Source organism: Pteropus vampyrus, unplaced genomic scaffold (genome assembly GCF_000151845.1).
Source record: "Pteropus vampyrus isolate Shadow unplaced genomic scaffold, Pvam_2.0 Scaffold9, whole genome shotgun sequence".
Classification (NCBI taxonomy): domain Eukaryota; kingdom Metazoa; phylum Chordata; class Mammalia; order Chiroptera; family Pteropodidae; genus Pteropus; species Pteropus vampyrus.
Window position 1 is genome coordinate 7,418,168 of NW_011888790.1, and position 12,420 is coordinate 7,430,587.

The 12,420-nt window shown below is 31.4% G+C and overlaps 1 protein-coding gene across 1 annotated transcript in view; it reads left to right on the plus strand.

Moving 5' to 3' along the window:
- TRHDE (thyrotropin releasing hormone degrading enzyme) overlaps positions 1-12,420 on the plus strand; it is a 341,392-nt gene that overhangs the window by 232,043 nt on the left and 96,929 nt on the right. The window contains exon 7 of the mRNA XM_011374415.2: positions 10,191-10,256. Within this exon, the coding sequence (XP_011372717.1) occupies positions 10,191-10,256 (66 nt within the window). The remainder of the gene's footprint in view (positions 1-10,190; positions 10,257-12,420) is intronic.

The window sequence follows — 12,420 nt, forward strand, 5'->3', positions numbered from 1 at the left end:
TTCTTAAACCATTGCTTTGCTAATGCCTTAAAAGTTTAATAAGAAACAGTATGTGCATTAATACTCTGATTTTTAAAAGAAAATTATTATTCATAAGCTCTTAATTATTTAAAGAGTTACTCCAAATGTCTGGCTAATTCAATTCAACTTATTTCATTTCTTCTCTATCAGATAAGTTTATTTTACATTAAAAAAAAAATGGTAGCACTAAAATACTCCTAAAAGTCTCTACAGATAGATCATGGAATAAAGAGTTTTATATCATCAAGATTAAGATAAGATAAATACAAAATTTATGTAAAACATGGAGACTAACTTAAATGAGATCAATTTTAAGGCATCTTAGGTTAGCAATTTTCCCAAAGACCTCTATTTTTGAATAAAAATCTCAAGTAAGTTTTCAAACATACAGAGAATAATAACAGGTATCCATGTACTCAAGACTGAAATTTAATAAATGTCATTTTTGTTATTATCATTATCATCAAGACCCAAATTTAACAAAGATTATCATTTTTTTAATATTATTGTCTCTTCCTCTCTTCCTAGAGATAACCATTAAGCAGACATAACATTATCTATGTTCATTCTCTCTGCCTGAAATATTCTTGCCCAGTTATCAACATGACTTGTTTCTTATTTTGATTCATGTCTCTGCTCAATTGTCAATTTATTAGAGAAATCTTCTTTGATTATCTTAATAAATGTGAGAGTCCATCTCCCATAACACTCTCTATCCCTTTATCCTGCTTTGTTTTTCTTCAAGCAATAATCAGTACTTGGCATGATTATATTAAGCTGTTTCTTTGTTTATCAACTGCCTCTTCTGGCTAGAATGGAAAGTACACAAAAGCTTATTTGATTTATTCTTTGCATCATTTTCAGTCACTTTAATGATGCCTGATACAGCAAGCACTCAATAATTGTTAATTTTACAAATAGATCGATTTTTAAATTTACCTTAGTGTACTATTTTTCCCCTAAAGTGTTTGTACTTTTATACACATTCCCACTAGAATGTTTGAGAGATCTTGTTTCCTCATATCCTTAGCTATACTTAGTATATTAAATTCTCCAATTTTTTGCCTGGTTTATAGCTATGAAATACTATTTTACTGTTTTAATTTGCATTTCTTTATTAGTGAGATTTTTTTTTTTTTTCCGTTTATATCCTTTGCTCCTTTTCCACTGTGGTCTTCATTTTTAGATTTGTTTGATTATTTATGTAATTATTGGTTAATGAGAGTTTTTTTAAATTTTATTTTGGATACTAATCTTTGGTAGCTAATAAGGCTAATTTATCTTTTAATTTATGATGTCTTTTATCACACAGATGTTTTTAACTTAGATATAGTCTATATGTCCATTTACTCTTTTACACTTTATGCTTTTTTGTTTTGTGTATCCTTCTTTACCCCAAATTCTTAAAGGTATACTTTAACATTTTTTCTTAATATTTTTAAAGTTTTGCATTTTATATTGTTATTTAATTCATTTGAATATTTTTGTTGTTTCCTTTTTATATTGTTATGTAAAATGTAATTTCATTTTTGTTTAGATAATCAATCTTCTCAGTGCTATTTATGGAATTCCCCACCTTATTCCTACTCTCGAAATACTGTCTTTGTTAGCTGTCACTAATATCTGCTTTAATACATTTGCAGTCCTTTATTCTGGTCCTTGGTTTATATATATATTCCTGCTTCAGCATTTCTGACTAAGGTCTAACTACTACAGCTTTTTCGATTTGATATCAGGTGTGATAATTTTTTCTATCTTGTTCTCTTTCAAAATTGCTATCGCTAATTGTTTGCCAATTCATATAAATTTTAAGATGGAGACAATTTCTGGGAGAAATAAAATCTTTTGAAGGTTTTACAAATTACTTCTGAAATATTTGACACTTTTATAATAACAGCTTTTTCTAACTTTATAAGAAATATGTTTATTTGTATTTAGGTAATTTTGTCTTTTGTTATGTAATTTCCTCTATGAAAACTCAGAACAATTTTTAATTTTCCTAATTTTTGGTTTTGTTATATTTGCTTGTATTTTACTCTTGAGAATAAGACTCTTTAGAAATTAATTCATTAAATTAGTTTTTACTGATTTATATCAACTCTTTTAATTTTTATGTATTGATCTGTATCAGGTAACCTTGATGCACTCTTTTCTGATTTTATAGATTACTGCTATGGATTCTCTTGAATTTCTGTAAGGACTTTAACATCATCTCTGAGTAATACTTGTTTATTGCTTTATTTCTATCTTTGCTTCATACCTCTGTTGTTTGTTCATTTATTTTATTGTACTTCTAAATATAAGTATTAATAGAAAGCATTCTTGTCTTATTCTCATCTTTAAGGGGAACTCATATAACGTTTCATCATTCGGTATATTTTTGGAAGATAGCCTTTACCATGTTAATGAATTCCCTTTTCTTCCTAGTTTACTAAGACATATTATTTTGAATAAATGCTAAGTCATAGCAAATATTGATATGCTTTATTTTTCATCTTAAACATTTCTTTATTTTCTGTTTTGTTAATTTCTGCTCTTATATTTATCTTTCCATGAACATTCGAGTTTATAGTATCGTTCCATTTCAAATTTCTTTAATTGAATGCTTTTGTGTAAGTGCTAGTTTTGACACTCTTAAAAGCTCCTTGTTTTCTTGTCCTGGGATCTGTGGTCTTCTTTTTTGGTTTCCTATTGATTCAAATATAGATTACACTGTTTGAATATCAATGCTTGAGAATACTAAAAAACAAAAGGCCCCAGTGTAGCATATATGCTGAACTTTATTACAGAGAAGATTAAGTACCTGTGTATTGGCAATGAGGTCATGGTTTGGATTGCTGATTTGAAAGTAGCAAGTAAGTGGTGGATATCTCTCTTAGCTAGGACCATCTTTTGCTGACAATGAAAAAGTTATGGCACTGACAACTAATAGGTGTGCCAATATTAAGACTAAATGATGTGACCAACATCTAATTGTGGAAAGAAGAAACAGTCATTTGAATCAATTAGTGAATGACATAAAATAATTTAATAAATTGTGTAGTTTAGACTTAAAAGATTTTTTGTCTACAGAAGAGAAAGAAGCATTGAGGACTAACATATTTGTGGGAAATTTCATATTATAGTATGGGCTTTCCTGTGCTTTTGAATATGTATAGGGTTTAGAATATAAGATTGAAAAAGAATATCATTGCAACTGAAGAAAATAGTATGATTAAAACATGATTAAAACATTTATGCTTATGGGATAATGAGAAAATCAGCTTAACTAAAGGCCGATTATTAGGCCATATGGCAAAAAGTGTTGATAGGTCATGGTGAGTTTTATTGTGTATGGCCTTGATATACTACCATGGGATCATTTTTTTTTTTTTTTTGTACCAAAGAGTTTGAGGAACAAGGAGCTAATATGAAAAAGGTGGTAATAATGAAGATGATGACAAAACCTAAATACTTTCGTTGAAGGGTATTACATGCCAAACACTATTCCAAGTGCTTTATATGAGTGATTTAGATGAATCATCAGAAAAATCTTGAAGTATCATCGTTATCATCATCATCATCATCATCATCATCATCATCATCATCATCAGGAGTAGTAGTCTGTTATTATTATCATTATATTCTAATAAGACACTTAAGGAGCTCATCTAATGTGCCTAAACTCTTACATTTAGTAGGTGACAGAGCTAGGACTTCAGCAGACATTATATTTCTTCAGAAGTAATTATTAAAATTAGTCTGATTTGGTCCATAGGATGGACTTGTGGAAGTGAGAATGCATCTGAGGTTGTCACTGGGAGGTTGTAAATAATTCAGCTGTGTAGTTGTCGAGGCTTGGCCTCAGGAAGTAATAAATCAAAAAGGACTCCCAGGTTCCAAATGTGAGTGACTGGGGCAATGGGGTATTACTTTTGCTTCCTTTTCTAAATTAATTTTATTCCTCTTTTTGTCTTTTTTTCTATTCCTTTTCTCTCTTCTCCTTCTCTCTTCTCTCTCTTTCTCTCTCTCTCTCCCCCTTTCTCTCTCTGACTTTCTCTTTGGTAATCAATTTGTGAGTGAGTGATATTCAGGATTAGATTTTTTTCCCTCTTCTTCAGGTTCTAATATAGCTATAATACTATTGTAAAAAACGATGTTTTTGAAAAAAAGTGGAGGATTTATATATGATTTTACTCCAGACCAAAAGATATTATTCAGTAACAAATAATGTTAAAACATTGCGTAATCTCAACATATGTCCAGATTTAATGCAGACACATCATTTAGAAATTTACGCTTTGAAAGTACTTTGATTTAGAATCAATAGACTAATCCTTTCAGTAACTTAGAAAGTAACAAGAAAGTCTTGCTTACAGGTTCCTATGCCAACAAATAGCTAAACAACTGAATGCATGTAAGCAAGTCTGGAGAACTACTTTACCTGTGTAACTTTGGACAAATTATTTCTTTGCCTCAGTCTCTTCCATACGTAAACAATATAATCATACGTTATTCCTTACCTGCTCCTACCTTGGGTAAGAGCAAACACATCTATAATGTGGAATATTGGAATAGACCAGCTAAAGCACCAGTAATTCATATATGTTTGGACATCAGCATTTAAAGTTGCCCTACTGGATCAGGTCTTCTGAGAAGAAGTCACTATCATGTGTAAGATATTTATTTGAGAAAGGAGCGACAAAGATAGGGAGAGCTGCCTTGAGATCATAAAAAACAGTTCACAACCTGTGCAAAGAGAGAGGAAAGGAAAAATCATTGGGTTGAAAAAGTTTCGGACTGCAGTCTAGTTGCAAAAATATTCATCCAGGCCAATGTGGAGTCCTGGAGCCAGAGTTCTCCTTTAGTGGGGTCCCCTGTCTTACTGGAACATATCTTAATTCTACTGTTTTGCTTAGTCATTGGCTTGGAGTAGACAGAGGAAAGTGCAGCCTTCATGGTGGCAAATGCAGAGGGCCGACTCAGCACTGCATTTTCACAGCTGCCACATCCACATACAGCATTTGATAAAAATATCACTTTTTCAACTTTACTTGCACTTTGTTCTTACTGAACCTTCCCTAAACTAGCTTTATGCATCCTAATCCATTAACACTCTCCGTTATGTTAGCCAATTTATGTCTTCTATTCCATCACCAATCCTGTGCATATTGGTTAGCTATTTCAACTATGTCTCATTGAATTAGATTTTCCTTCATCCTCTTCTTGGAATATCTACTGATTCCAATCTCTGAGTAACTTTCTTTTCATTTTCTTTTTCTAAGTTCTTGCTATGCCTAAGGTTTCTGGAAAGTGTCATGTAACTATTTTGATTTGGGATTACCAGAAAGTAATCCAAATTCATTAAGATTACTAATTTTGGAGTTGGAGATAAGTGGAATTCTAATCCTGGCCTCATTACATACTACATGTTTTAATTTGGACAAGTTCCACAATGTTTTAAGCCTCGATTATCTTATCTGACAAATCAAGATAATGATATTTTTCTTATATATTGTGAATATGGCATATAGTAGTTGCTTAATGGATGATAGGATTATTATTAATAATTTCAACTAGGACTTATGACATTTCTGCACATTTCCACATTATTTTGACCTTCTCACTGGACTTCAAACCTAGTTCCAATCTTTCCAACTCACGTAATCTAGAGACTATATTTCTTATATTATCGTGACTCAGTATTTATTGAGAACCTATTATGTTCCAGGAACTATAGTGGTGAGTCAAACAGACCAAGTTTCTACCTTAATGGAGCTTACAGTCTATTCTGAGCAATATATTTTCTCAACTTTACAATTCAAAATATCTTATTTATCTTAACTACCCCTTTCTGCCTTAGTCCTGTCTCAGAGGAAGATTGTTCTTTTTCTTTTTCAAAAACAACCTTAATTTCCTTCTCATTTAGCTCTCTTAGATCTTGCTCCAACATCTATCTCTTGACGTACTGCATCTCAGATCTCTGTCTTCACTGGATCAGGTTTATCTTTGCATAAAATTTTCTCTAATGTTCTTAAAGAGAAAAATACAAACAAACCTTATGCGAACACCCTTCTTACTTTCTCTTTCCTTCTGTTTCTATTGTTTTTCAGTTTGGCTTTCTTACCAAGTCTATTTAAATAGCTCTCTCAAGCATAACCTACTATGGCCTTCCCTTAGCTATTTTTTTTCCTTGAAATCTGAATAACTTATTGTATCAAAATGTCACCTATGACACTACTTATACCCAATTCTCTTTCTATTTTTTTTTTATCACAATGTGTCATCTTTTGCTCTTATTTTCCTTTCTTCATCGATTTTCTCAACAGATATTTATTGAAGGCTTATTATTAACACTCTAGTGAAGATTACACAGAATCTGTAGAGAAAGTGTAAGATACTATTTTCTATCTCCTTCACTAAAATCTCATCACTTTTCTCTCAACAATCTCACCCTCTACAAATTCCAATTTATCCCTTCAATCATAATCCTCCACTGAATTTCATTCCTATTGTTGCATTTGCCCTCTGTTCTTCAAGTTCCCTACCTGTTCCTCAAACTCTACATTTTAAATTGATGTAACCATATTCACCTAACCAACATTTTCTTTTAAATTCTATGTATCTGCTAATATCATATTACAGTCACTGAGACTTTAAAATTCAAAATGATCTTTGTTCTAGTGCTTAAACCTATCTCTGGTTTTTATCCTCGTTGCTACCATTTCCTTCTGGTTACTTTATTTCCTTCTTGGAATATCATAGGTAAGTCCTAACTTTTTTTTTTTTTAACTATCTTTCCAAAATTTGTCCAGAGCTTACAATAAAATTCAAATTTCTTAGCCCTGGCTTTCAAACATCTCTAACAACTTCCTCAGTCTTATTTTCCATCCGATCTCCCATTGTCTGGTTATATGCCCTTTGTCCCACAATATTACTTTTCTCACTTGTGCTTTTCCCTTTCATATCTGCATGACCATGCAGAAGCCATTCCTGTTATTTCATGCAAATGCTTTCTGTTTCCTTTGCTCATGGTCTAACACAACTACTACTTCTTTAAATCCTCTCTATCATTCATCTCTCAAGATATAATAACTTCTCCCTCCTCTGAAGCACAATAGAATATTTTATTTCTTTTGTCATTCATCTTATGCTGTATCATATCTTCTCATCTCACTTATGAGGTTTTGAGATCCTAGAAGCTAGAGACTTGTGGCATAACTGTTTATATCTAGTAGATACTGAACACACTGCCTTACCCAGTAAGCATATGTTAAAGGAATAAATTAGTAGAGAAGATCTCTTCAAAAGTTATTACTTATCAATAAAGTAATAAACTGTATATACTGGCTCAGTAGTCTTCAAGAACACAAAGTAATTGCTATGCATGCAACTAAGTTCTCTTCCTCTCTCATCCAGTTATTATCTTGAGGCAGCATCACCTCTGAGCACAGGGAACAGGAGCACTAAGTGGTGAGGACTGTCCTTTCTCTGAGGTGCTTACTGTCTTTGAGATTGACATGAAAGCAAAAAGCAAATGATTACAATGTAAAATAAAAGAAATTTTAGCTAGAAATTTATATGAAAAAGATACTTCAAATAGAATAATTACTAAATGAGAAATGGGTTTATAAGCATACTTTTGTGGAATATTCTTTATGAATCCTTAAAAAATCAGGTCGTAGTTTCCAACTTATTATATCTCTGAACCTTAATATGGTAAATATAATGATGGATTTTCTTGAACAAATCTCAAAATTATAAAAATCTTGCAGAAATAGTGTAATAGTCTAATTATTTCCCATAGAACCTATTAGGCTGTGTGACATCCAGTTTGTTTGATTGGGCCTGGAATTTTGAGTTACCAGTAAGTGTAAGTAACAATATTATAAATAATATTTGCTTGGTAAAAAAACATTTTAAAGACATAATGAAAGGGGATTCAGTGTTGTTGTTTTTTTTAAATAATTCATTATGAGTTGCACCTGCATTAAGGGTGTGATCCTTGTTATAAACCATGCATAGTAGGTGCCCAGTATATTTTGGCTGAATGATCACAGTTGGAGAGGCTATCTGTCTATCAAGTTCTATGAAATGAGGATTTTTAAAATTTAGCTTTGGAAAGAAAAGGCTAGTTAAATATGGAAGAGTGCATGCTACTCTGGGGAATTAAAATGTTCAGGCAAGCAACACAAACATATATTTTTAAGTTAATTAAATTACACAATATAATAATAGGGAGTTTAGTGATATATAACTTTTGTATATTGATTATATTTCTAGGTTTTATTTCTTGTTAGTATTTTGTTCCAGCCCAACCGAGACAGGAAAACCAGTACATTCTTTATGATTAGAAAGAACTCTTTTGTCATTAGACCAGGATAAATTGATAGTTTTTATAGCCTGGCAAGAGACTAAGTCATCATTACCTAGATAGAAACACTTAAATCCTTTGAAGATGGTTATTCTTTTGTGAAGGAAAGTTTGAATTGACTGCTCGAGATTCTGTCTCATTCCCCAATTGGCGAGGGTTAGTTTTGCTGCAGAACTGATGACAGTTTTCACCCTCAGGGTAGGTAGATTAGATTGGGAAATGTATATGATGAGAGCTTGTCAAGGAAATTCAAGGAGCAGAACTGATAAATTCTAAAGGGAATTCTAATCTGGTCCTCAGATTGAATCATGAATGCTTATATCTTGTGAACTTACACAAGTGTGAGAAGGTACAGCAGAAGAAGCAGAAGGAAGAGCAGAGTAGACGGTGTGGGAGGGGAATATGTCAGAAGAGGCACAAAACTCTATGACTTGTCCAGTTTATCATTTGTTGAGTTGTGAATAAAATATCAATTTGAGGAGCAATTTTGGTGATGACTAAAACATTTTGAGACATTTCTTTAAATAGTTATTCACAGAGCCTGAGTATTGTACTGAATTAAAATTCCAGAATTCCAGGAAATGAGCCTAGTAACAAACATGGAAATCCATTCTTGCATTTTTGGTCAGGCTGCCACAGTTCAGTCTTAGGCAGGATGAGTCTATATGTGGTTCATATGATTCTCTTATAAAAAAGAGACACCTGGTAGAAAATGAATTATTGGAAAGTGTAAATTTGTAATGAGTATGAATTCAATATGTAAGTCATAAAGGGAATTTTCCCCCTAAAACCAAGCTATTATATATATTTAAACTTTTGCTATTTATAATCTGCTGCTCCATAGTTAAAACAATTTGGTGCAGATTGATATATCTTTTTGAAAGCTTATTTATATTTCACATACAAATGTGTGATCATCCAGGCTTAATTATCATTACTTGGAATATTTCATATTGATTAAATGCATTGGTACACTTACTTTTACAGTATCATAATAATTGTTTTCAAGGTGAGATACTCTTAAATTAGTATTTTTCTCTTACTCTAAATATTATATCAGTCATATATATTTTACTTATATATGGATATATAGCTACAGCCTTTAAAAAATAGACAAGAAATAAAAATAATTAGCTTCATATAATACTGTTAGCTAACACTCATATCACAGTTACTATTTTTTAGACCCAGTTTGAACTGCCTTAATTCATTTAAGCTTCAGAACAATTGTATTAATTTGAGGCTATTATTGCCTATACTTTACAAGTGAAAAAAGATTGTAATAGAGAGGTTAAATAATTTTCCTGTGTAAACATGGTGAATGGGTGGCAGAGCCAGAATTTAAACCCAAACAATCTGAGTACTTGGTATTCCCTAGCCAAGGTTAGAGTATGTAGCTATGTTACTCTAAAGCTATATTTTGATATGATTATTTATTAATGTGGGTATCTTCCCTTACTAGATTAAGAACTGGTAAGTACAAGAACCATGTTTTATTAACTTTGTCAAGTATAGTGCTTAATAAAATTTTTATTACTCCTGAATTACAGCTTATTATTGCCCTTAGATATTCTTTTCAGGAGTCTTCTATTTTGATGTCATTGGTTTTAGATTTACCAAACAAACAAACAAACAAAAAAATGCAATTGTTACCTGTAAGTGGAGTGTTACATTTATGATTCTCTTATTTATTAACTATTTTTAGGAATGCAATAGCATGAATGAAGCGGACTATTTTTGATTGATTTAGGATAATTTTAGAATCATGTTACTTGGTTGAAATTCTTTTCTCTTTTCTAAATACTCTTTTCTATAGGGTGCTGCTTTAATTAGAATGCTGGCTAATTTTATGGGCCATTCAGTATTCCAGAGGGGTTTGCAAGTAAGTAAAATGGTTTTTATTTTCTCTTACATTTTTCCTTGTCTATATATTTATTTTAAAGATTTTTTACAGGTTGGGAAATTACTAATAGAAAATTACTGAATTTGATAGAAAACTTTAGGATGAGTAAGATAAGCAGTGTCTTTCCATATGACAAATGAAAGTAAAGATTCTTACTGTACCAATCAATAAAAATGAAACTATTATACCACTTAGAATCTATTTAATACATATTTTTAAATTGAAGTAACTTTTAAATATATCAGATCTAAAATGATCTATATAAGATTTTCTGTAAGTCCACTTCCTTTTTCTTCCATTTAAAATTTTATGTAAAGTGGAAACAAATTATATTAGCTTTACTAAAATTATGTATTTGAGAAAATCTTAATGCCATTTTCACATCTACCTTTTATGTTGTTGTTTTACTGTAGATATACATAGATTATTTGCTCTAACAATATCTAAATTTTTTTAATTAGTAAACATAATATTTTAAATATAGGAGAAAACAGTTTTATCATATTGCATTTAGAATATGAAGTAAAGAATATAGGAGTGGATTCTTAGAAAAGAAGGATTCTTAAACTTTTTAAAGCAAACACAAATATAAAAAAAAATGGAACTTTTATTCCATTGAATGTGTTGAAGTAAATCATGTTCCTAGCAGCTGTGATTGATGAATTATTTATGGTGCATTCTGCTACTTAGAAGTGTCCTTTAAAGTAAATTGATGTTCACCTGAAATACAATTATGCTAAGACAGAGAGAGCAATCAATCTTATCTACTCTTAGTAAGCTTTTCATTTTGAAATTTAAATAAACTACATATGAGATCAAGTTATATTTTAGTAGTATAAGTCTATCTCTACCCAAAATGAACTAAAAGATAAAATACAGAGTAAGAGTTAAATATGTTCTGACAAAGCCATATATACTTAACACAACAAAGAAAAAGTATAAATTTCTCTGGGAATAATTTTCCTAAGAAAATATTTTCACAGATTTGTTCCAGCAGGGATTGTAATTTACTTTAGCTCTTTCCATTACAGACACCTTCAGAATACCTGAATTCCATAGAACCTATTTGCAGGGTGCTAAAGTCTTTATTCTGATCACATAGTTGGGAAAATCTTTTTTCTCAAAGAGTACTCTCCATGAATATCAACTTTCTGGAGGAATGTCCTTTCTTATCCCCACTCCTTTGGTTTTTCCCCCATTGAAGTTGTAGCATGACAGTTCCAGAAAATATCTAAGCTTTCATAAGGGCAATACAAATTGAATTTGATTTCCTGGTAGCAAGTTGATGTGAAATCATTTTCTATACACAATTTTTATTGTTTTTCCTCATCTGGGTGCATGGATTTGCTCGGCAGATTGAATAAGTATAGCTATATTATTTGGAAAGGCTTATTGTTTCACAACATTTTTCTTTATCCCGTCATGCTTTCTATGGTATGCAAAATACATCAATTTTTCATACACCCTTTTCTTTTGACCCAGTCTGTTTAGTTTTGTCTGAAACAGTTAGAATATACCCTCAGCCTCCCATGTATTAAACTTTCATTTGAAGCTTATATTAATGTGTACCTTTATTCTCTGATACTTGATTTGGTTAATTTTCAACCGAGGGACTCTGTTTGTCAACATTGCATTTCATTTGCCTTGTGACATCTCATTGATCGGTATCCTTTGGTACTTCCTTGCAGCTTTATTTATAGTCATCACTCAAACTGATTTAGTGTATCATCAGCAGTTTGGATTAGTTTACAGTAGATCCCTATGTCTGGGTGATAAATTATCATCTCTTGTGCATGAAGATATATGGGATACATTTTGGAAATGACCTCCTGAACAGATACTTCATGTCATGGTGCTGAGTGGTCACAGAGTTGATATTAACATATTTCTCATCCACAAAGCTCTAGGGAGTTGTGTTTTTACAGTCTTATTGAAAGAGCTAATGTGGACTGTCAGTGCTTACCTCTGCTAGAAAACCTATTAATTGTTTTTACATTAACCATGGCTATTTTTATGTTGACAAATGCAAGTTTATATTTGCAGACAGACCCAGGGTTAGATTTACAGGCGTAGGCAATTCCAAATTGCAAATAGTGCATTCATACATTTTTCCTCCTTTTCTTCTTTTGTTTCTCTCTCCCTC